The sequence below is a fragment of the Myotis daubentonii genome, chromosome 6 (genome assembly GCF_963259705.1).
Source record: "Myotis daubentonii chromosome 6, mMyoDau2.1, whole genome shotgun sequence".
In the NCBI taxonomy this organism is placed as follows: Eukaryota; Metazoa; Chordata; class Mammalia; order Chiroptera; family Vespertilionidae; genus Myotis; species Myotis daubentonii.
In genome coordinates, this window is record NC_081845.1 from 8,732,176 (window position 1) to 8,754,755 (window position 22,580).

At 41.7% G+C, this 22,580-nt stretch overlaps 1 protein-coding gene across 5 annotated transcripts in view; it reads right to left on the reverse strand.

Moving 5' to 3' along the window:
- Positions 1-22,580, reverse strand: part of ESR1 (estrogen receptor 1) — a 332,293-nt gene that overhangs the window by 53,015 nt on the left and 256,698 nt on the right. For all 5 annotated transcript variants that reach the window (XM_059700044.1, XM_059700045.1, XM_059700046.1 and 2 more), the window contains one exon: positions 4,163-4,301. In XM_059700044.1, coding sequence (XP_059556027.1) covers positions 4,163-4,301 — 139 coding nt within the window. The remainder of the gene's footprint in view (positions 1-4,162; positions 4,302-22,580) is intronic.

Consider the following 22,580-nt stretch of genomic DNA (forward strand, 5'->3'; position numbering starts at 1 on the left):
CCAATAGATATTTTGATTCATTTTCAATCAGAGGAAGCAGTAATGACAGTTTATCTAATTTCTCACTTCTTTTGGCCTCGATTTTTCTTACAGTTTATAATTTCATATTCCCAAGATTTGTCAGAATGCTAAGAATCAATCAACTGGCATCTGCCATTGAGTAGTTAAGGTCTCAGAACTGTAAAGAACCAATGGAATATAAACTAATAACACTCTTTGCTATCTGTATTCTCAGGCAATGAATGAAATACAGAAAGCATAGACGATAACCCAGCATTATAGAAGTTAAACAAATGTTGGCTTCCTTATTTTTCTTTTTTCTGTCCATTTCTATAAGGTAGAATGAAAAGAGGTTATGAACAAGGTTCTTGCGATATGAATGGGGCAAACTGAAGCCCTTCCGGAGAGTTCTGGAGGGACTCCAGCAAAGCTACTAAAGTAACTCAAGTATCTTCTACCCAGGGCTGACTGGGACAATCACTCACTCCCCCATCCACCTGCTTCCTCAGCGACTGCAATGCTCTCTTTGGGGGTAGCACGCATTTTTCAAAGGGGGAAACCGGAAAAGGGAATATACAGGGAGGTCTTTCTCTTCATGTCCGAGAAACCTGTGGATGGATCAGTCTCTGAATTCATCAATTTACTTTGGAACTTTATTTTTTTACTCTTCCAAGTAAATAAATCTGCAAAGAATTTACATCAAGTTTTACACACACACACACACACACACACACACACACACACAGTCAATTAAAAAAGAAAAGCCGCCAGGCCAAGGTGGTTCAGTGGTTGAGCATCAACCCATGAGCCAAGAGGTCACCGGTCCAATTCCTGGTCAGGGCACATGCCGGGGTTGCGGGCTCTATCCTCTGTAGGTGGTGTGCAGGAGGCAGCAGATCGATGTCTCTCTCTCATGGGTTTCTATATCTCTATTCCTCTTCTTCCTCCCGCCCCCCCCATGTATTTAAAAAAGAAAAGCCAAGCCCTGGCCGATGTGGCTCGTTGGTTGGGCAGCATCCTATGCACCAAAAGGATGCTGGTTTGATTCCTGGTCAGGACACATGCTCAGGTTGTGGGGTCAATCCCCAGTGGGGGGTGTGCAGGTGGAAGCCTAATCAATGTGCCACTCTTGCATCGATGTTTCTCTCTCTCTCCCTCTCCCTTCTTCTCTCTCTAAAATACCTCCCCCTCCAAAAAAAAAACACACAAAAAGAAGACAAAAACAAAACCAAAAAAAGCCAATAAAAGTACTGCTGGAATTTGGTTTTTATTTGAAAATTCTTATTCACAATTTTTCTGAAATAATGACAATAAATAACATAAAATGAAAATGCTCTTTCTTCTAGAAAGTGACTTTTTAAATGTAAAATGAATTTATCATCTGAAAACAGTCCGCTCTGTAGAAGAAGAAGAAAAATATTCCTTGCAGTGCAGCAACCTGCTTTTCTCTTCGGGGAGGGAACTTGCTCCTGCTCCCTGCCTACAGTCAAAGAACTTCTGTTGTCCAATTCTATTCCCACAGGCAGAGCCTCCGGGTGCTGACAAGAGCGAGATCAACAACCGTCTGGCCAGACGAGGTGCAGGGAATACTCTGCTTGTTGAATTAAGCCTGCTTTTCAAATGGGTAGGGTGTTTTTTTCTTCCTCCCCTGAGAGTGAATGGGGTCCAGAGTGCTTTGCCTTTACTGAGAAATCCACAAATATTTCTCAGAATTCGTTAGCCCTGATGGTGCCTGCAGAACAGAATTAGTCCCCTGGAAACTGGATGGTCTTACGGACCGGCAATTTACATTATTTCCTCTCACATCACATCTGCCTCCCAGCGACAGCAAACTTTGTTCCCACCAAAACAGAGCCCCCAGGAGCAACGATCTGAGTTGAGCATTTTTGCTTGTGTTTTCCACCTATGCCTTTCCAGTGTGAGCACTCAAGCAGGACCGAATGCAGAGCTGCATTCGGAGCCGCCACAGCAGACAGATTTTGGTTTTCTGTGCCAAAACACACCAAAGAATTAGGTGCTAGGATGGAAAAATAAGTTTTCTCCATTTCCTGATTGCTTTCACAGGCCTTCTTATTATCTTGAACTTTCCTCTTGTAAAAGACACACACACATTAGGAGAAATCACTGGGTTCTTTATTTATGCCTTATAATAATCGTAAATTCTTGGTTTTCACAGGAAGAGATGACTACATTGAGTGTTTAGAACTCACCGCTGCAGGACACAGGGGAGAACTGGAAATCATGGGTAGACGAAGCATGGCGCAGATAAAATTAGCTTTCAAGCATATGACTAACAGGAAAGTTATAAGCTACCAGAATCAAGATATCATGGGTTGTCATCAGGGAGTACATCAAGCAATAATTCTTCCTAAATGGACTCAAGCTAGAAAATCTGTCTTCTGCGCACCAATGTGGAATGGCAACCCAGTGAGCTTTTATGTGCCCATAATCACTAACCCCACTTGCCAATACTAGCATTTGAGTCATTACAAGGAAAGACTGGGGTAAATGCTATCCTTCTGACAGCCTTGGAAGGCACAAATACCTGGATTTGCAAAGGATTGTGAAAACTGGAATTTTGAGAAAGAGAGAGAGAGAGAGAGAGAGAGAGAGAGAGAGAGAGAAACATCGATTTGTTGATCCACTTATTTATGCATCATTGGTTGATTCTTGTATGTGCCCTGACTGGGGATTGAACCTGCAACCTTGCATATTGGATGACACACCAACTAACTGAGCTACCCTGCCAGGGCCGAACAGGACATCATAATAATTAATCATGGATAAAGCATAAAACCTTTGTTGGCAACATCAGTAATCCACGGCTGACAGAACCATCTGACTTCTGGCTTAATCTTTCCCCTACTTCTATGCAGATGTCAACATATACAGTTCTCCGGTACTTAAATACCAGTAAATGTTGCTGTAACTCTGCTCCATGGGGCCTGGCAGTGTCGGGAAGCCCAGAGAGGGACAGGGCATGGGGAGGCGGTGTGGCACTCTGAAGGGAAGGAATGCACAAAGTCTCTAGACATTTGGTTGGGCTACCAGGCAGTCTTGGAATGCTGAGCAGAGGGGGAGAAAGTTAGCAGGAAACAAGGAGGAGATGGTCCTTTCCCATTCCAATGGCCACGTGCCCCACAAAGACAAGGTCTACCTGGAAACAAAGGGCTGCAGCAGCAAACCACAGAAGGCATGGCTGGACAGGAAAGGGTGTGGAGGTCGCATGCATGGGACAGTATGCAATATGAGCAAGCCAGAGCCAGGCAGAGCTCGGGTTCTAACCCTGGTCCACCATTCACTGGCTTAATGCTTTTTGCAAGATGCAGAAACTTAGCTTCCATTCTGGTAACATGTGAAGGACAGCTTCCTAGAAGTGCCATGATCATCAAATGAGCTCATGTATGCAAAGCATTTAGCACAGCAGCTGGTGCTGGGTAGGGACTTGGCCAGTGGGAGCTGCTAGTGAATGGTGTCTAATTCTATTACTCTGAGCAGTGGCTAAACAACAAAGAACCATGGGACTCACATCCCTAGTCAACCCAAACGGTACACGATAAATATGGCAGCACACTTGAAAAGCGAATTCATTTTCTAAAATAAACAAGTAACTATCATGAATTGGCAGAAATGGAAGAGGCCTTCAGGACTCTGGTCAGACTTCCTCATTTACTGATGGGAAAATTGGAGAAGGAAATGGAAAGGCTATTGTGGTTTGGATGTCCATGGGCCAAAAACGTATTTCAATTAAAGGAAGGTTAGTCATCCTTTCTTTTATATAACAACACAAGGTGAAGGCAGAGTTAGAAAATAATATTCATAGTCTTATTAGTACACACATTATACATATACATACATATATATACGAACGGGTTCTGGGTATGTCTGCCGTGAAAATACTGGACTCAGTATAAATACGTAAGTGCAAATACACATATAGTTTAGAAATAATAGAGCTGATCCAGAAAGACGCCTAGCAGAAAGTTATTCATAGACCTCTGTGAACTTGACTGGCCTCCATCACCCAGAGTTGCCCATTTGTAGAGTAAACGTACCTGGTCGGATTCTTGGAAGCTTCCTGGAGGACTGAGTGAAAGCGCTTCAGGAATAATCTGGGGATTACACAGGATGTGCTCCCCCAAGCTATAGCCAGGTCACTCACCTGTCCAACAGCAAGTTAGGAGCAAACAGGAGCTTCCCTGGGTGCTCCATGGAGCGCCAGACGAGACCAATCATCAGGATCTCTAGCCATGCACATTCCAAAAGGTGGACCTGATCATGGAGGGTCAAATCCACGAAGCCTGAAACAAGACAAGAAAAACCCTGCTGACTTCACAGAAAAAGCAGTCATTGCTGGTAAGAGGGATCTGAACGAATAGGCTCTGTTTTCTATGCGCCCTTACTATGGGTTAGAAGCAATGCTCAGCACTTCTTGTGCACAATTTCTTTTAATCTCTTATTAATACAACAACTCTAAGTGGTAGGAACCGATGGGGATACCATTTTACAGATAAGGAAACAGATGTCCAGAGAGCTTACATGGTGTTAAGGTGAGAGATGGAATATAATCTCCAGAAGCTGTGCCCTTGAGCACAATTGACACTACCTCTGATGAGCTGCAATTAATTATAGACTTTGGATCAGGTGACCAAGTAAATCCAACCATACAAATTAAGATATGACAGAATCACAGAGGCATTAAATTAACAAGATGTCCATAAAGTTGGCTGCTTTCCGAATCAGTTTCCTGCTCTTTTCCCCTGAGGCATCCTGTAGATTCTACTTCCTTCTTTGGTCTCTCTGCCCCCAACCCTTTGCTCTCTCTTGTCCATGAGACTGGCTCTAGCAATCCCATTTTTCTGTGACGTTTTCTTCATTTTTATCTCCCCAACACTATACTGTTTTTCTTTTTAAATTTTATTTTATTGTTGAGAGTATTATAGATGTCCCTCATTTTCCCCCTATGTCCCCCACCCATGTCTCACGCACCCCCCAGGTCTTCACCTGTCTATTGTCTGTGTCCATGGGTTATGCAAATATGCTTATTTGACAAATGTCTACCTACCCTCCTTCCCATCTCCCCTCTGAGATCTGTCAGTCTGTTTTATGCTTCCATCCATGTCTGTGATCCTATCTTGTTTGTCAATTTATTTTGTTCTTTAGATTCCACATATAAGTGAGATGTTTGTCTTCCTCTGATGGGCTTATTTTGCTTAGCGTAAGATTCTCCAAGTCCATCCATGCTGTCTCAAAGGGTAAGAGATCCTTCTTTTTTACAGCTACATAATGTTCCATTATGTAAATGTACCAGAGCTTTTTTTTATCCACTCATCTACTTATAGGTACTTGGGCTGTTTCCAGATCTTAGCTATTATAAATTGGGCTGGTATGAACATAGAGGTGCATGTATTCTTTCTGATTGGTGTTTCAGGATTCTTAGGATATATTTCTAGAAGTCAGACCACTGGGTCAAGTGGCAGTTCCATATTTAATTTTTTGAGGAAACTCCATACTGTTCTCCACAGTGGCTGCACCAGTCTGCATTCCCGCCAGCAGTGTGCTGGGCTCCCTTTTCTCCACATCCTTAACAGCATTTTTCATGTGTTGATTTGTTCATACTACCCAAAGCAATCTGTAGATCCAATGCAAGTCCTATTAAAATTCCAACAGCATATTTCACAGAACTAGAAAAATATTCCAAAATTGTATATGGAACCGAAAAAGACCCCAAAGAGCCACAGCAATCTTGAGAAAGAGGAACAAAGTTGGAGGGATCATAGTGATATCAAACTATACTCCAAAGCCGTTGCATTCAAAACAGCCTGGTATTGGCACAAGAACAGGCATGAAGTTCAATGGAACAGAACAGAGGCCCCAGAAATCAACCCACACCATTATGGCCAATTAATATTTGACAAAGGAGGCAAGAGCATGCAGTGGAGTAAAGACAGTCTCTTTAATAAATGGTGTAGGGAAAATTGGACAGATACATGCAAAAAGAATGAAACTAGACCACCAGCTTATACCACACACAAGAATAAACTCAAAATGGATAAAAGACTTAAATATAAGTCATGAAACTATAAAAATCCTATAAGAAAACATAAGCAGTAAAATCACAGACATCTCACATAGCAGAATTTTCACTAATACAAAGGGAAAAATAAACAAATGGGACTACATCAAACTGAAAAGCTTCTGCACAGCAAAAGAAACCATCCTCAAAATGCAAAGAGAACCCAAGGTGTGGGAGAACATATTTGCTAATGATACATCTGATAAAGGTTAATTTCCAAAATATACGAAGAACTCATACAACTCAATAAGAGAAAGACAAACAATCCAATTAAAAAATGGGCAAAAGACCTAAATAGACATTTCTCCAAAGAGGACATACAGATGGACAATAGACATGAAAAAATGCTCAAGGTCACTAATCATCAGAGAGATACAAATTAAAATCACAATGAGGTATCACCTAATACTACACTTTTATTAGCTGTCTATACTTGTTTCATTAGAAAGCCAAAATATAAGTTTGTTTTCCCTAAGCAAACAAGTATTGATAGTTTGCCTACTGGATGTTTCTTTTCAGGGGGAGGGGGGTTTTGGAGCTATCACAGGATCAGTATTAAGCAATTAGCTCATCATTTATTATATACTTAATCACCATGTTTTATGTAATCCTTACTGCCAACTAGGTGATGTTCCACATAGACAAACATATTTAAGCTAGAGAAAGACCGCAAAGTCTATGACCCCTCCAGCTCTATGCCATAATCAAACCTCATCAATTATAAGTTTAAAGTAATGCAAAAGTTCTTCCTCTCCTTCCTATATCCCCATTGTTACCATGTTAATTCAATTCACAAGTCTCTCACTTATTTATCTGACTTCTTTAACTCAGCAAAATTCTCTTGAGACTTATCCATGTCATTGCATATATTAATAGCTGATTCTTTCAATTGCTGAGTGGCATTCCATTATATGGACATAGCCAATAAATAAATGCAATTGCTTATCTTTTCATTGGACATTTGTTTCCAGTTTGGGGTTATCTATATATATAAAAGGCTAATATGCTAAGTGTCCCCACAGGAGTTTGACCAGGAGACTGGGAGTCGATCGCTCGCTATGATGTGTGTTGACCACCAGGGGGCAGTGCGAAACAAAGGAAGGCCTCGGCCAGCAGCCAGAAGGCCCTGATTGGCCCTGCTTGCTGGCCAGGCCTAGGGACCCTACCTGTGCACGAATTTCGTGCACCGGGCCTCTAGTTACAAATAAAGCTGCTAGGAGCAATCCTTGTACAACTTTTTGTATGGACATGCTGTCATGATTAGAATAAATAGAGGCTGGGGCAAAAGTAGGTTTACACTTGTGAGTACGTGAAACAGAGTTTATTCTTCTATTAGTATTTATTTATTATTGTATTAATTTCCATATGAACAACTGTAAGCCTACTTTTGCCCCACCTTCAATTTAAGAGTATGATGGCTCAAGCATACAGTAAGTGTTTTTTAATGTTTTAAGAAACTGCCAAACTGTTTTCAAAAGTGACTGTTTCATTTGCATTCCCACCAGCTGTCCTCACCAATACTTGGTATGGTCAGTTTCTTTAATTATCGATGTTCTGGTACATTCCCAGAAGTATCACACTGACACTGTGGTCTAATTTGCATTTCCCTAATGACTAATGATGTTGAGCATCTTTTCATGTGCTTCCAACAGATTATTCTACACGACATTCACATTAATTAGGCATGTTCCTGTAAATCCTGCTAGACTATGTACTCCTGGGAAGCATAAAATTCATTCTTCTAACAAATCCTGCTATTTTAAAGTTCAAATTATTGCAACTTCTGCTCCATCAGGCAGCCATGCTAAGGCCCAAAACAGAGCCTTTCCCTTGGGGAAGACTGGGTTTCGCTCACATAAAGCAGGACTTGTAACTGAAGAGAATGTGGGCAGCTTTGTTTAAAAGAAAAACTCAAGAATTAAACAACAGCGATTGCCAGTCATAAAAACAGTCACTGGGATGTAAATGGCAGCCCAGGGAATCCTAACTAATAAAAGAGTAATATGTAAATTAACCATCACTCCATGACAAAGATGGCGGCACCCATAGTGGCTAGGGTGCGACGCTGGCAATGTTGCCCTGGCAACACGAGCCCAGGGTCTGTGACCCAGCTGCACGAAGGGAGGGGAGGGTACTTGGGCCAGAGGCTGGGGCGAGGGATGCTGGTGTCGTTGCAGGCTGGGCTGAGGGACGGCCCCCACCCCCTGCACCTCCCTGCATGAATTTTGTGCACCGGGCCTCTAGTAAAGTCAATAATACTGTAATAACTATGTATGGTGTCAGATGGGTACTAGACTTATCCGGGTGATCACTTTTAAGTTATAGAAATGTTGAATCAGTATGTTGTACACTTGAAACTAATCTAACAGTGTACATCGACTGCAATTGAAACATTTTTTACAAACTAAAGGATTAAAAAACAGTGATTGGGTTTCAGGCCTCCCAGGGAGAAAGGGAGCATGTATCCCAATAGCCTGCAGTTCTTTGCCTCCGGAGTATGTTGGGTGGTAGTGGACCAGCCTTGCTCTGGGAGAACCTGCTGGAGGCAGCAGGAGATGCCCCCACTTCTCAGTACCCAACGTCTACTCCGGGAGCAGTACTGATCAGGAAAGCTCTCAGGAAAGTTTCAGTTCTCTAGTCTTCACCCCAGTCTTCTGAATGAAGCCTCATAATAACAATGTCAAGTCACCCTGTAAATTAAACTCACTTTCAGGAACGTTAACATTCAAAAGTGAGATCTTAGATTAACAGGAAACTTGTATGCATATATGCATAGCCCATGGACACAGACAATAGTGCAGTGGAGGCCTGGGAGGGGTGGGTGCAGGGTGGAGGGGGTCAATGGAGAAAAAGGGGGGGAAATGTATTCATCTGTAATACTTTCAACAATAAAGATAAATTTACAATAATTAAAAAAAACAACAGCAACAAAAAAAGGTGAGTTATTTTCTTTCATGACATTCACTATTTTATGTGGGGGGAAATGTAATCATGTGATAATGTCACTCCTGTTAAACTCACACCGTGTCATTCAATACCCTCCCTAAACCTCAAGTAATCACATAGGATGAGACTTGGGGGTGTCTCTCGAGAGAACTGCAGTTGGCCATGGAGCAAATCGATTTTGGAAAACCCAAGAAGTACTTTCTGGTGGCAACCTTAATATTAAAGTGAATCATTCTTTTTAATTCCAACTTCAAAACTTCAGTACTGTTTAAGCCAGACAGTTTTAGTGGTCTTTTGAGAGCCCCAGAAGCTCACCATAACCATTTGTACCACACACGTCTGGTGATTATGAAATCTGTCTGAAGTGTGTCTGTTAGTAATGGTTTCAGTCTGAGTCCAGCAGAACTGCCTGGTCCTTCTGTCCTTCCGTCCTTCCATGGAAATGATGTAGATCTCTCAAAAAGAAACAGTCTGATTATCTTTCCCATCTGTGCTAGTGCCTGCAGACAAGGGTTATTGTATCTCTTACAACCTGTCCTCTGCAAGTTCCTGGAGGCAGTGTGGAAAGAAGGCTGCCAATGAAGCTCAATGAATGTGAGGGCGGTTGAAGGAAGTTAATAGGTGGAGTGTCTCCCTTCTTTGGATACACTGTTCTCAATATTATTTTAGCCACACAGGAGCTTAAAGGGTATTAAAGAAATATCCATTAATACTCTCAATTTATAACCAATGGAGGAAAATAATGCAATACATCTCAAACAAAATTATATTGGGCCAACTATCTATTGATATCAAGCTTCAATCACTTGACCTATTTTCCTTACAAACAGAAAGAATGGTCCAATATGCAATTTCCACTGATCTGCTATAAGAATCCAGAAGCATTCAACAATGCCTTTCTCAAACACTTGAAAGTGTTGCCAGTATAAGGATGGGAGGTAGCAGCATTTATGGGATGTGAATAGAGGCACCAGCGACAGGTGAGTCAGTGAGAGGTGACTCGCCTCCGATCACTTAGGGATTCCCATCTAGTGACAGTGACGGGGGGGGGGGGGGGGGGGAGGCTGTGGGGCTGTGGAATCCACACTAGTGGGACAGAACACATACCTAAAAGTAGTAACAATAGTTGATTGAAACCAAGTGAAATCACCTACAAGGAAATCTCATTTTGTAAAATAAAAAATTTCTAAAGTGAACATGGGTCTTTTATTTTTCCAGTCTGCATTTACAGGACCAGTAGAGTAATCAGAGATAGAATAAGCTGGAAACAACAGACATGCTTCAAATCCTACTCCCCACCCTGTGTGGGCAGGGATCTTCCACAGAAAAGACTGCCATGTATGTACAACCACTCATTCCAAGCCTCATCACCAAGGAAGGACATTCCTGCTTCTGTCCTCCATTAAAAAATAACTGGTTTTCCTCCAAAATTTTTAACTAAGTTTTACTTGAAATGAGCTCTTGGTGTGTCTTCCCTATTCCCGGGGAGCCCAGGAGGCCCTCTGCCCTCTTCCTCACTCTGCCAGGGACTGCCATGCAATTGCTCAGTTGGCCTGGGCCCAGGGGAGATCCTTAAAGCCTTACCCTCTCTTACTGGGGAAGGTAAGGCTCTTAGAAACCATAGTGAAAGGTGCAGAGATCCATAGGCAATGTAGTTAGTATAATATACATCTGTGTAAAGCTCTGCACTGCTATGGAGTAGCAGATAAATCAGAGCGGCTCTTCAGTAAAGGCATGAGAAAAATGAGCTCTACGGGAATGATATTTCTTCTTTGCGTGAGATACAAGCCACACAGATGCAAAGCAAAGTAGAATCCCTGTAAATAAAAAGAGCAACTTTTCTCAGGGAGTGTTATCTACAAAATAAGGCCGGGTGGTTGGTTCCCTTAGTAAATCCACTGGAGGAAAAATATTAGTTTCCTGACCTTCAAAAAAAATCGTGTTCTGTCAAAAGATGACCCCAATGTTCTCAAAAATGTCACTTATGAAATTGCCCATTGCATTCTTTCTGTATTGCCTTAGCTCAAGAGAAAGAAAAAAGGAAGGGAAGGAGGGAGGGAGAAATAGAGGGAGAAAGAGGGGGAGGGAGAGAGAGGGGGGAGAGAGAAAGAGAGAGAGAGAGAAGGAAAGAAAGAGGGGGGAGGGAGGGAGGGAGAGAGGGAGGGAGGAGATCACACCACAATGTCAGCTGCAAGTGGAATAAAACTTGGGATCTCTGGGAGAAAGCCTATAGAGCAGATAATGTCAGAAGAACCTAGAACCCAGTTCAAATGCTAAACAGTCTTCTTATCCTCCATTTGGTATATTTTTTTCCTTTATCTACAGAAAATAGGAACATAATGTCATATTATGGATTATGTATTCCATGGTGTAGTTGAGTATGACCTTCCCCCTTCAAATAAAATCTTGAATTTCCTATTCTTTTCTTTCCTTTTAAACTTTATTATTGAGAATAGTATAGATGTCCCCCTTTCTCCCCCATTGCCCCCCTCCACTTGTTCCTGCCCCACCCCCAGGCCTTCATCATCCTATTGTCTGTGTCCATGGGAGATATATATGTAAGTTCTTTGGTAATCTCTTCCCGTCCCCTTCCCTCTGAGATTACCTTTTATATGCACATCCCATTATAGAGACCCACTAGAACCGTGATTCCCATTCTATACTACTTTAAGATGTTTCCAATAATATATAAGCATTGAAATATTCTTCTTTAAGAAATTAGTTTAAGCCATTTAAAAAGATAATGTCATATACTACTCTTACCAAATATGTACCACTGTTACAAAATAAAGTAGTGGCTAATGGGGTATCACTAGTTTAGACACACTGTGAACCACAGTGCAAGAGCCAGGCGATGTGCCACCATCCCTGTGCCATCCCTGGCTTCCCTCTGCTGTAATGATGGGAAGTGTGGCAGGCTCCCTTCCGGCACAATACCACCTATCCAATGCGCTTAAGCAACTACCATACTAAATATCCACCTTGTCAATACCACACTGATGCTTTCTGGAGGCTACAAGAGTCCTCATCCTCAGGTCTGATTACTAGGTATTTCCAAGTTACTTCTCTCAACATAGGACTTTTTGATTGTCTGTGGGGCACTCCTTCCCCCCGCACCCCCCCGCCAAAAAAAAAAAAAAAATGAGGATGGAAATAATGAAAAAACTCTGAACCAATACATCAAGTAGACCTGTCTTAAAATTATTCTGTGGCCTGTGGCCAAGATACTTAAGATTTCTGAAAGCCCTTCCCATCTTTACAATGCAGATGGACTGACCTCTCATTAGGGTTGCTGTAAAAATTACGCAGTGGGCAGATGTCCCAGAGTACCAGAGTCACTGCTCAATGAATGTTAGTTCTCAGCTCTCCTTCATCCAAACAGCCTCCCTTCTGCCCAATAGGAGGGAGCCCTGCTTTTGCAAAGCAAAGAGGGAAACGTTTTGTTCGGAAAATATTTTTGATCTAGAACTTCAAACTGAAACTGGGCTCATCGTGTTTGCCCTGATTGCATTCTTTTTAATTCGTTTTAATTCCAACTTCAGTCATGATCCCATGTTGTTTTCTGTTTATTGTTTTCTTTTTTATTTATACATGAGAAGAACCTAATAAAAAGGATAAAAGGCTTCCTGGACATCAAACAGCTCTTACAAAACAACGTTTTAATGATTTAAAAGTGGAGGGAACGAGAGCATGTGGATTATATTTCTCCTAAAATAGGGACGTGCAAAAATGAGAAAAGAGGCACGTTTGGGGTTTTATTGCACTCAAAGCATTTCAAGATGGTTAGCAAATCCAGAAGGCCGCTGTAGTCTTACACCCCCGGGGTAAATGATCAATTGTTTTCTACTGAACTCAGCAGAATTCCACACTGTGTTTGTGGCTTCTCATTGCCTTGAGGTAGAGAGAAGGAAACTTGCCCTGCGACTACCTGCCTTGGAAAATAAAGCTGAATTCTCAAGACCAATGCTGAGCAATGAAAACCAGTGGCAAGTGAAGAACCGGATGTGACAAATGTGATACTTTAAAAAGGCGTCACATTTAGCATAGTTGACAGCCAATTAATTGAATCAAGACTGAAGAATTCAGTTCAAAGGTTTTAAAAACAAACAAAGATACTGCTTTTTACAATTAATGGTGCACACCTCCAATACCTCTTAGAAGGATGACCATAAGTTGACACAATTACAGATTATGGAAGTCCTGATATCTATACAAACCCATCAACTTTCTAACCTTGACTATGGAGCCTGAGCAGGATACCGTGTTTCGTTTGTCATAATATTACAGACACTTGTGTCATCATTATTGCCACTTCCTTCAGAGCAATGCAACAGAGCCCCGCCCATCTTACTCTGAGAATTATTTCTTCCTGGACAGATTCAAAGGCGGTGTTTCTATGGCACAGCCAAAATAAAAACTAACACTTTCTACTTCTCCATTTTTATCCCAATGAAAGAGAAAAACCAACAGAGAGCTTTCTTGGAAGGGGCTGAGGTAGACCCCGTGTCTCTCTAATAATGCATACATGAGGTATAAACTAAATGCAGACGATGTCTTTCCTCTGACAAGGTCTTGGGACAATAAATGGCCTACTCACTGTAGGCTTACTCACGAGGAAGGAAATCCAAAGACAAACTGGTTTCAAGTTTACTCAACTTTGCTTGGTTTTAAAACCCTTCCCAGAACTGCATTCAAAGATCCTTATAATGTTTCTGTGAAAAAATTACTAGATAAACCCCCAGAAATGTGTTCAGACTCCACTTCATAAATTTTCCAGCTGTTTTCCCTGCTCTAGACATCGGCCCAGTATTGTTTAGTCATCATTCGTGCTCCTGGGTCTGTATTTGTGTGTGTGATGTATTGCCCATCCATCGGCACATATGGTTACACATCAATGTATAGAATATAAAAAGAGGGAATGAAAATAAATTTTCTCTGATTTACAGAGGTAATTATAGAACTTCTCTGAAAAAAAAAACAAACTAAAAAATGAGCTATATTGTTAAAGCACTTCAAGATTTTAAGGTTTAGAATTATAGATTGGGGCCTTCCAGTGGCCCGCTGGGGCCTCCCCTCCCCGACAGCCGGCTGCCAGTCGCCGACCCAGGCCTTGCTTCATTCCACACCGCCCCCTGGTGGTAGGCGCACATCATAGTGAGCAATCGAACTCCTGGTCTCCCGGTCAAACTTTCAAGGGGACACTTTGCATATTAGCCTTTTATATATATATAGATAGCATATGTAAAATAATTATAATAAGAAGTAGGAAATTATTCTTGACTTTAAATATGAATTTCATGAAATATTTCCTTAACCTTTATTCAGTGATTTAGTGATTTGATTTACCACACACCTTTAAATGGTTAGATATGCATTTTCTTATTTTTCAAAGTCTGGATATATCTTAATTCTGATCACAGCATATATAAACTTTTGAAATGCTAAATAACTTTCTTTAAAAAATATGTTCTCAACCCTGGTCGGGTGGCTCAGTTGGTTGGAGCATCATCCCATGCACTGAAGGGTTGGGGATTTGATTCCCAGTCAGGGCACATACCTGGGTTGCATATTCAATCTCAGGTCAGGGCAAGTACAGGAGACAACCAATCGATGCCTCTCTCTCTCTCTCAAATCAACGAACATGTCCTCAGGTGAGGATGAAAAAGAAAAAATATATATGTTCTCAGTTTATGTAGTAAATTAATGAGACTATGTCATTGCATCTTTTATAAAGGGCCAGATGAGGCTTAGGGTTCCTCTCTCATATAAGCATTCATTTAGTTGGCAAATTTCTCTCCAAATTTAGCAACGGGAAAAAGTTTTCCTCTTCTAAAGAATGGATGTGCTCCTTTTTGTTGGAAAGTAAAAACAGAGCTGATTACAAATTGCAGGAAGCACAGATATTAATACAATGTTCAAAAGGAATAGCAATTTTACCTGTTTCTTGAAAAATTACTGCCTTACTCCTACTTTTTTCCAACCTCACTTTTGACTATACTATTGAAATACAAAGCACCTCATATCAAACTCTGCAAAGTAGATATGGGAATACATTATTAAAACATATCTGTTTATACGCGTACATAATTATTCTTTCCCCCCTCCATTTAACAATAAGTAAGGTATGTGATGACAGATAGGGAAGTAGTTTATTGGGAGAATGAAAAATGAGTGGACTTTCATATATGAGGATCGGACTTGGGAATGAAAAAAAAAAAGTCCCTCGGAGAAAACAAAGCAGATGGCAACTCTATCTTGTTCCCAGCCCCATCTGTATTACACTCAGAGCCTGGGTTTATGAAGACATGGTTGTCATGACAATAAGCATTTGAGAGGAGTTCTGGAGAAGCTGATGAATTTGAGAGTGTCTCCTAGCTTCCCAATTTTCCAAACACACACAAAAACCAACACTCCTACCCATCAAATAAGCAATTCTATTACTTCTCCAATTGGCTACAATTACTCTATATTGATATTATACAAGTTGCACTCTCTCATGTCAAAAATCCTCCTTTATTCCAATGCAGCCAGCTTGAGGGTAAACTACTTTTTTTAAAATTTTTAACCAGCAAAAGCAATATTTTGTGTGTGCAAGCTCAGAAAGAAATCAATTTCAGCCTAAATAAGAAAGGGGAGGGGAGTAAAAAATACATATTTTTCCGTTTCTGGGAGTAGATTGCAAACTGAAGAAGGAAAATAAAATTATTAAACTATAAAGTACTTAAGATTGTCCTTTGACGTGCTCGTCAAATGGACAGGAAGGCCAGCACTGCCATTCCGAGGCCCTGATGGAGCATGGGCTGGCTGCATTTGAAAAGTCAACAAGCACTTGTACCTTGGAACATACATCTTTCCCCGTCTACCTAGAAGCAGACCTACAGACGCATTTCAAATACCATTGTCATCAGTCTGAATCTTCCAGATAACTGTACGCTCCCAGTAAACACTACAAATGTCATCGACACAAAGACCCAGAGGACAGCAGACAATCCCCTTTTAGAGTATGTCCCCCAAACAAATGGACAATGATGCTCTGCTTTCCTCCTACTTCCGCGCAAGTCCCTCAGTGCCAGCAAAATCGATGACTATCTTGCAGTTTTAGGGAGTGTTCCCTGAAACACAGACACGCACATCTTATTTAAAAGCTACAGGTACACCCAGCATTGCCAATGAATGACCCAGGGACATCTAGTTCCAGAACGAATTAGGAGCTTTTAAAAGAGAGGCTTATTCTCCCATCGCTTTGTTTAAATTCAGGTGTGAAATGTGTGAGATTTACAAGGCAAAATCACCAAGAAGTAAAAGAAATGCCGAGTTTTCAAATCACATAACACTTCTGCTGAGAAATGAGAGGACAAGATCCAGGGCCCCAGAGCAAAAAGGGGGAGGGCAGCCAGTCTGGGGCTGGTGGGGCCTGAGAGTCTCACAAGCGTGTGGGAGGTTGATTTAGAAAAGTGGGTGCCCTCTCTTCTGGTCTTCCCACAGCTCCCCACCTCGCACTCTCTTTCCTCACCCGCCTCAGATCTGAAGTCAACGAACACTGACTTTCTATACACCACTGTAGAGAGAGGCCATGGGGGTTAGAAAGCCAACGCCTTTTCCCTTAACTCCTGGTAGAACCTTTAATAAGCACAGTTGGTTGTGCCAGGACATTAAATAAACACTCTAAAAATAAAGTAGCTTGGTGAGCCTAGAAGTGCCGGGAGCCGGTCCATCCTTGCTGTTTCAAGGGACCTGGCATATATGGCATACGGTTCTTAATATGTTTGCTCACCTTCTTGGCGCTGTGTTTTAACCAAGGTCACCTCTCCGAGAAAGACTGAATCCCCAGGTAGGGATTTTCCCCTGAAGTTAGGGAGGGAATAAAACCCCTCAACTAAGTGCCAGGCGGGTAATTAATCCCTTTAACTACGAACAATCATGCTTAAACTACATAATCTTTTCTCCCTGGAATGGAGATAAGAAACGCCCTAACCTTTGTAATAGAGATTGATAGGATTGAATCAACTGGTATAAATACAGTTGTAACAAGACAGAAAGAGTCAGAACTCAGGAGACAGAATTCAGAAGACAGAACCTACACGGAGCCTGGAGACAGAAGAACTTCGCTGGAGAGAGCATGCCGGAGGATCCTGGAGAGGGACTGGCCTCGGAGCCTAGAGACAGAGCCTAGCGGGAGAACATGGCAAGGGATCCTGGACTGAACCTGACTGCAGAAATTGGCAAGAGAACCTGACTAGAACCTGGTGACTGAACCTGACTGGAGGACCTGTACAGAGCCTGGCTGGAGATCCTAACGAGGGAACATGGCTACAGAACCTCGCTGGAAATCCAAAGCAGAGCCTCTCTGGAGATCAAGACCAGAACTTGGCTGGAGATCCTGGCTAGGCTGCTGATCAACTGAACGCTGTCTCCGTGTCATTCCTTCTTCGCCGACTCCGTCCACACCTTTGGGGACCCCTGGACCTGCTGGGGCTGGACCCCGGCATAGAAGAGAGATCTCTAAATGCCAGTTACCTTCTAAACAAGAACGATCCCACTTCTTGCCTGCTCAGCTTGGCTTGGGTCCCCTCAGTTACGTCACTTCCTAAGGATTACAACAGGAACTACAAAAACGCTTCTTAATAAAAATAAAAAGTAACTATATTGGTTTTGTAGGGCTACTCTAACAAAGAACCACAAACTGGGTGGCTTTAAAGAAACACAAAAAAAGTAGTAGTTTGGAAAGCAGAAGTCTGAAATCAGTGTCAGGGGGCCACACTCTCTCGGAAGATGCCTGGGGAGAGTCTGTGCCGTGGCTTTCTCTAAGTTTCTGGTGCTGCCGGGAACCCTTGGCATTTCTTGGCTTCTATATGCATCATTCTAATTTCTGCCTCCATCATCACATGATGTTTTCCATGGATCTCTGTGTCTCTTCTTTTTTGTGAGGACACCAGTCATATCAAATTAGCACCCACCCTAATTGAGTATGACCTCATCTTGATTATACCTCCAAAGCCTCACATTCACAGGTACTAGGGGTGAGGACTTCAAGGTAACTTTTGGGGGAGGGAATGCAACTCAACCCACAACAGTAAGTAACTGTAAACATTTTCGTTTATATACTGTTATGTTTAATATCCATCAAATATTTATTGAGCATCTTCAATATTTATATAAACCTGTCCTGAGGCTGGGTACTGTAGGTACAGAGATAGGGCAGCATTCAGATTCTCAAAAACTCATGACCCATAAGGGAAGAAAGGAAAATGAAAATATGATGATGATGACATGTGTTGAGTGTCAAAACACAGGGAAGTCTCTGAGAAGCAGAAACTTAAGAAAAGGTTATTCCTTGGCTACCAGATGCTTTTCCTTCTTTCTAATATACTCTTCCAATGACTTCAACTCTCAGCATCAAGGTCAAGTTCTTATTCCCATAGTAGCTCTTATCTGTAACTGACTTTTTGTTTATTAGTATCTCTCACCATATTGGGCTGATAAAAGGCCCTTAATAAATATTTCTCTGATGAATTGGGGGGGTTATTAATGAATGAATTGAAGATGGTGTAAATAAGTTATCATCTAGTGGTAGGTTTAGCAATTTGAAGAATTTCCTATAAAGTCTCTAGTTTCTCAGTGAAGGAGGTAAAATCCTCTACTGAAAAGGATAAGGAGGTGATAAGATAGGATGTTAGAATAGGATAAGGAGGTGATAAGATGGAGTGTTAGAGTAGCATAGAGCAGGATTAAAATAGTTGCTGTGGGAATAGAGAGAAAGCAAGAGTGAGGGAGAAACTGAGAGTCTCAATGAAAACATACCTAATCTGAGTGGAAAGAATTCCTCAGATTTCTAATCTGAGTCCTTTTCCCACTCTCTTTTTAAAATAAAAATATTTTTATTAATTTCACAGAGAGAAAGACAGAAATATCAATGATGAGAGAGAATCATTGATCAGCTGCCTCCTGCATACCTCCTACTGGAGATGGAGCCCACCACCCTGGTACGTGCCCTGACCGGATATCTAACCATGACCCCCTGGTTCATAGGGTCAACACTCAACCACTGAGCACACAGGCTGGGCTCTAATCTGAGTCTTGATAAGAAGCTTAGGCTTCATCCTTGAGGCAAAGAGAAGCCATTGAAGGATTTTAAAGATGAATCTTAGCTAGAGTGAAGGCAAAGAGAATGAAGAGAAAGAGACTCATGGTATTAAGGAAGGTGAATTAATCACACTTGGCAACCGATGAGATGAAAAGAGGGGGAGAAGAAGTCACAGATCTCGGAAGTGTTTGGGTGGTGGGACTGGCCACTGTGATGAGCACCCATCGGAAGAGAAGGCTCATGGAGGAAGGCAGTGAGCGCTGGGTTGAATATGTTTAGTCTCAGATTCCTACAGTGTAACTATAGAGAGCAGTGTAGTAGATTGCTGAAATGAGGGAATGAAGCTGAGCAGCTCTGGGTATGAGGAAGTAGGTAAGAACTGACATCGTGGGGCGGCTGGTATCAATTACAAGGGTATACAGACAGCCCTAACCATTTTGGCTCAGTGGATAGAGCGTCGGCCTGTGAACTCAAGGGTCCCAGGTTCGATTCCAGTCAAGGGCATGTACCTTGGTTGTGGGCACATACCCAGTAGGGAGTGTGCAGGAGACAGCTGATCAATGTTTCTCTCTCATCGATGTTTCTATCTCTCTCCCTTCCTCTCTGTAAAAAAATCAATAAAATATATTTTAAAAAAGAGTATACAGACAGAAAAGAGACTAATATGTCATGAAAAATGACATTGTGTCAAAACAATAACCATTTTTACATCCTGCAAGCAATGACTTGATAACACAAAACACACACACACACACACACACACACACACACACACACACACCACAACCCTTTCTTCCCAAAGACACTATTTCTAACATTTAAAAAAATACAGCGTGCGACTGGCATATGCTTTTCTTTCCTTGTACTCATTATGTCCAAAGTTGTTAAACAGATGTCCAGAAAGGGAAAAATAAACATCTGTTATTTTTTATTCTGAAAAAGAGCAACTCTGACCGTGTATGTGACTTAAGAAAACAAACAAACAAACAAAAAAACCCCTTTCAACAGTAAGAATTTCTAAGCGGCATAAAACACACTGCTTCCTGGTCGTTCCTGACTGAGTTGACACAACCCTCCACTGTCTCACATTCAGAGATGAGCATGAAAAAATCACTTATGTTCCTTCTCTCTTTTTTTTAAAAATATATTTTATTGATTTTTTACAGAGAGGAAGGGAGAGGGAAAGAGAGTTAGAAACATTGATGAGAGAGAAGCATCGATTAGCTGCCTCCTGCACACTCCCTACTGGGGATGTGCCTGCAACCAAGGTACATGCCCTTGACTGGAATCGAACCCGGGACCCTTCAGTCCACAGGCCGACGCTCTCTCCACTGAGCCAAACCGGTGAGGGCTGTTCCTTCTCTTTAACCCAAGAGGGCTGTTGAGGGGAGAAAGGTCCCTGCCCCCAGGAGCCTTCTGGGTTAGCGTTCTCCCCGCCACTGGCCTCCTCAGGGTGCCAACTCGGAGCTGCCCACTACTCACCCTTGAGGGGACTCGGCAGGGCCACTGGGACAGTTTTTTCCCCGCAAAACTGGTAAGCCAGGTGTCAGCCCAGAATGCAATTTGAGGAAAATAAAACTCAACGTTGCTTTGTCCATTTTGAATTTTCAGAAGTAAAAGAATTCTGAACACATTTTTTTCTCTTTTCTTTTTACAAATTAAAATTAAAAAGAATACCCATGCACACTAATTCTGAGTTAGTCTGATTTCCAACCTACATTCCACTCTCATAAACCCATAGAGAGTGGTTATTGTTGTCGTTGTTGTTTAGTGTTTCTCTTCCTATTACCTATGAAGCAGTTGGGAAATCCATCAGGGAAAAATGGGCCAACATTCCTCATCACACTTTCAACCTCTCTTAGTGTCATGGTCAGCTTCTCCAATCAGCCTCCAATCCAGAAGGAGGGGTTAAGCCAGAAGGAAGGGTTAAGCCAGAACTGGAGATGGGCATGGAAGTGGCCCTTTTGGTTCCAATAAATCATACTTAGATTTAGTAATGAAAATATAGTCTACATTCAAGATTGTAAAGTCTCTTGTTCTAAATATTTCCAATCACAAATGAGAAATTTGGGGGATCACTATCAAAAACAAAACAAACCCTCTCACAGCACCCTCCTACCCCCATGGCACATACACCAAATTAGATGCAAGGTTTGTGGATACTGAGCAAGGCAGAGGAGTAGCTCTGTTCTTGGGTACAAGGACATTCAGATGCCATCACTAAAGTGGACACGTATTCTTACTCTGTCCTTGATGACATGACTAGTGATGGTCCTAGAAGAGGGTGGGCTGAGTCCAGGAAATCACTGAGCGGGCTCTGTTTTGCTCAGGCAATGCTAGAATGAAGAAAAGCATGAGCAGAATTACTACTTTCGAGGAAGACCTAATTATGTCTCATATTTATATAAAAAATACTTGTTGGCTGCCTTCTGAGAGTTCCACACGTCTCAATAGGACTTTCAACCTTTCGAAGGTAGAATGAGATATGATGAAGATGCAGTGTGTGGTAGGAGGGATGATGGGTTTAGTGGAGGCCAGCTTTGCTACTTAGAAGCTATATGATGTGGGGTGAAATATTTCATCTCTTGTCCCTAACACAGTGTCTGCTCTTAATGTATGCTCTAAGAATATTTTTGAATGATTGAATAAATTTCTCTGGGCTTCAGTTATTTCGTCTGCAAAATGGAAGTGATAATAATATCTTTGCAGCATATTTATGGTGAAAACTAAAAAGTATATAAAACTAAAAAGTACATAAATAACCTATTATATTGCCTGGAAAATATTGGAGGTCAACAAATAAATGGTAGCTATCATTGCTTTAGTTCCTTTTTCATGCCCAGTATTATGCAGATGATAAATTTTCTTCTCACACTCTGACCATGAGTTTCACCATCTAAAATTTACGGGTTGAAATACATTTATGACAGCTTTCTTAAACATTTCTGTTCCATTTGGAAGTCTGGTTAAATCTATGGACCCCTACTCAGAATAAGAATCTAAGCACATGAAATAAAATACTTTTTAAAATGACACACCAATTATACTGGAATTCCGTTCCCAAACGTATGTTCGCAAATCCCAGGTTAAGAGCCCCTGATATGGGAAGAGGAGAGAAGCCAGTGACTTCCTGATGATCAAAGGTGCTGGTAATTTCACATACACCACATTACAATAAGGAAATCCACTCCGCTCCCCCCACTCCTTTTGGAAAGCTTTCCTAACGTTAATGGAGAACAAAGAGAATGCTGTTAACTATTGGAATGCTTTGTACACGTGAGACAGAGAGATCTGGGGGCTTTGGGGGGAGGTTGTAATTCAGATCTAGTAAAACAACTGCTATTTAAGAGCAGGTACAAGAGTTGGCCCTAATGACTCACATCATAAGCTGTTAAGGAAAGTGGTTAATATCCTTCCTTATATAAAGAAGTCTGTGAAAATTCACCAGGATTTGAAGACTAATGGTAAATGGTA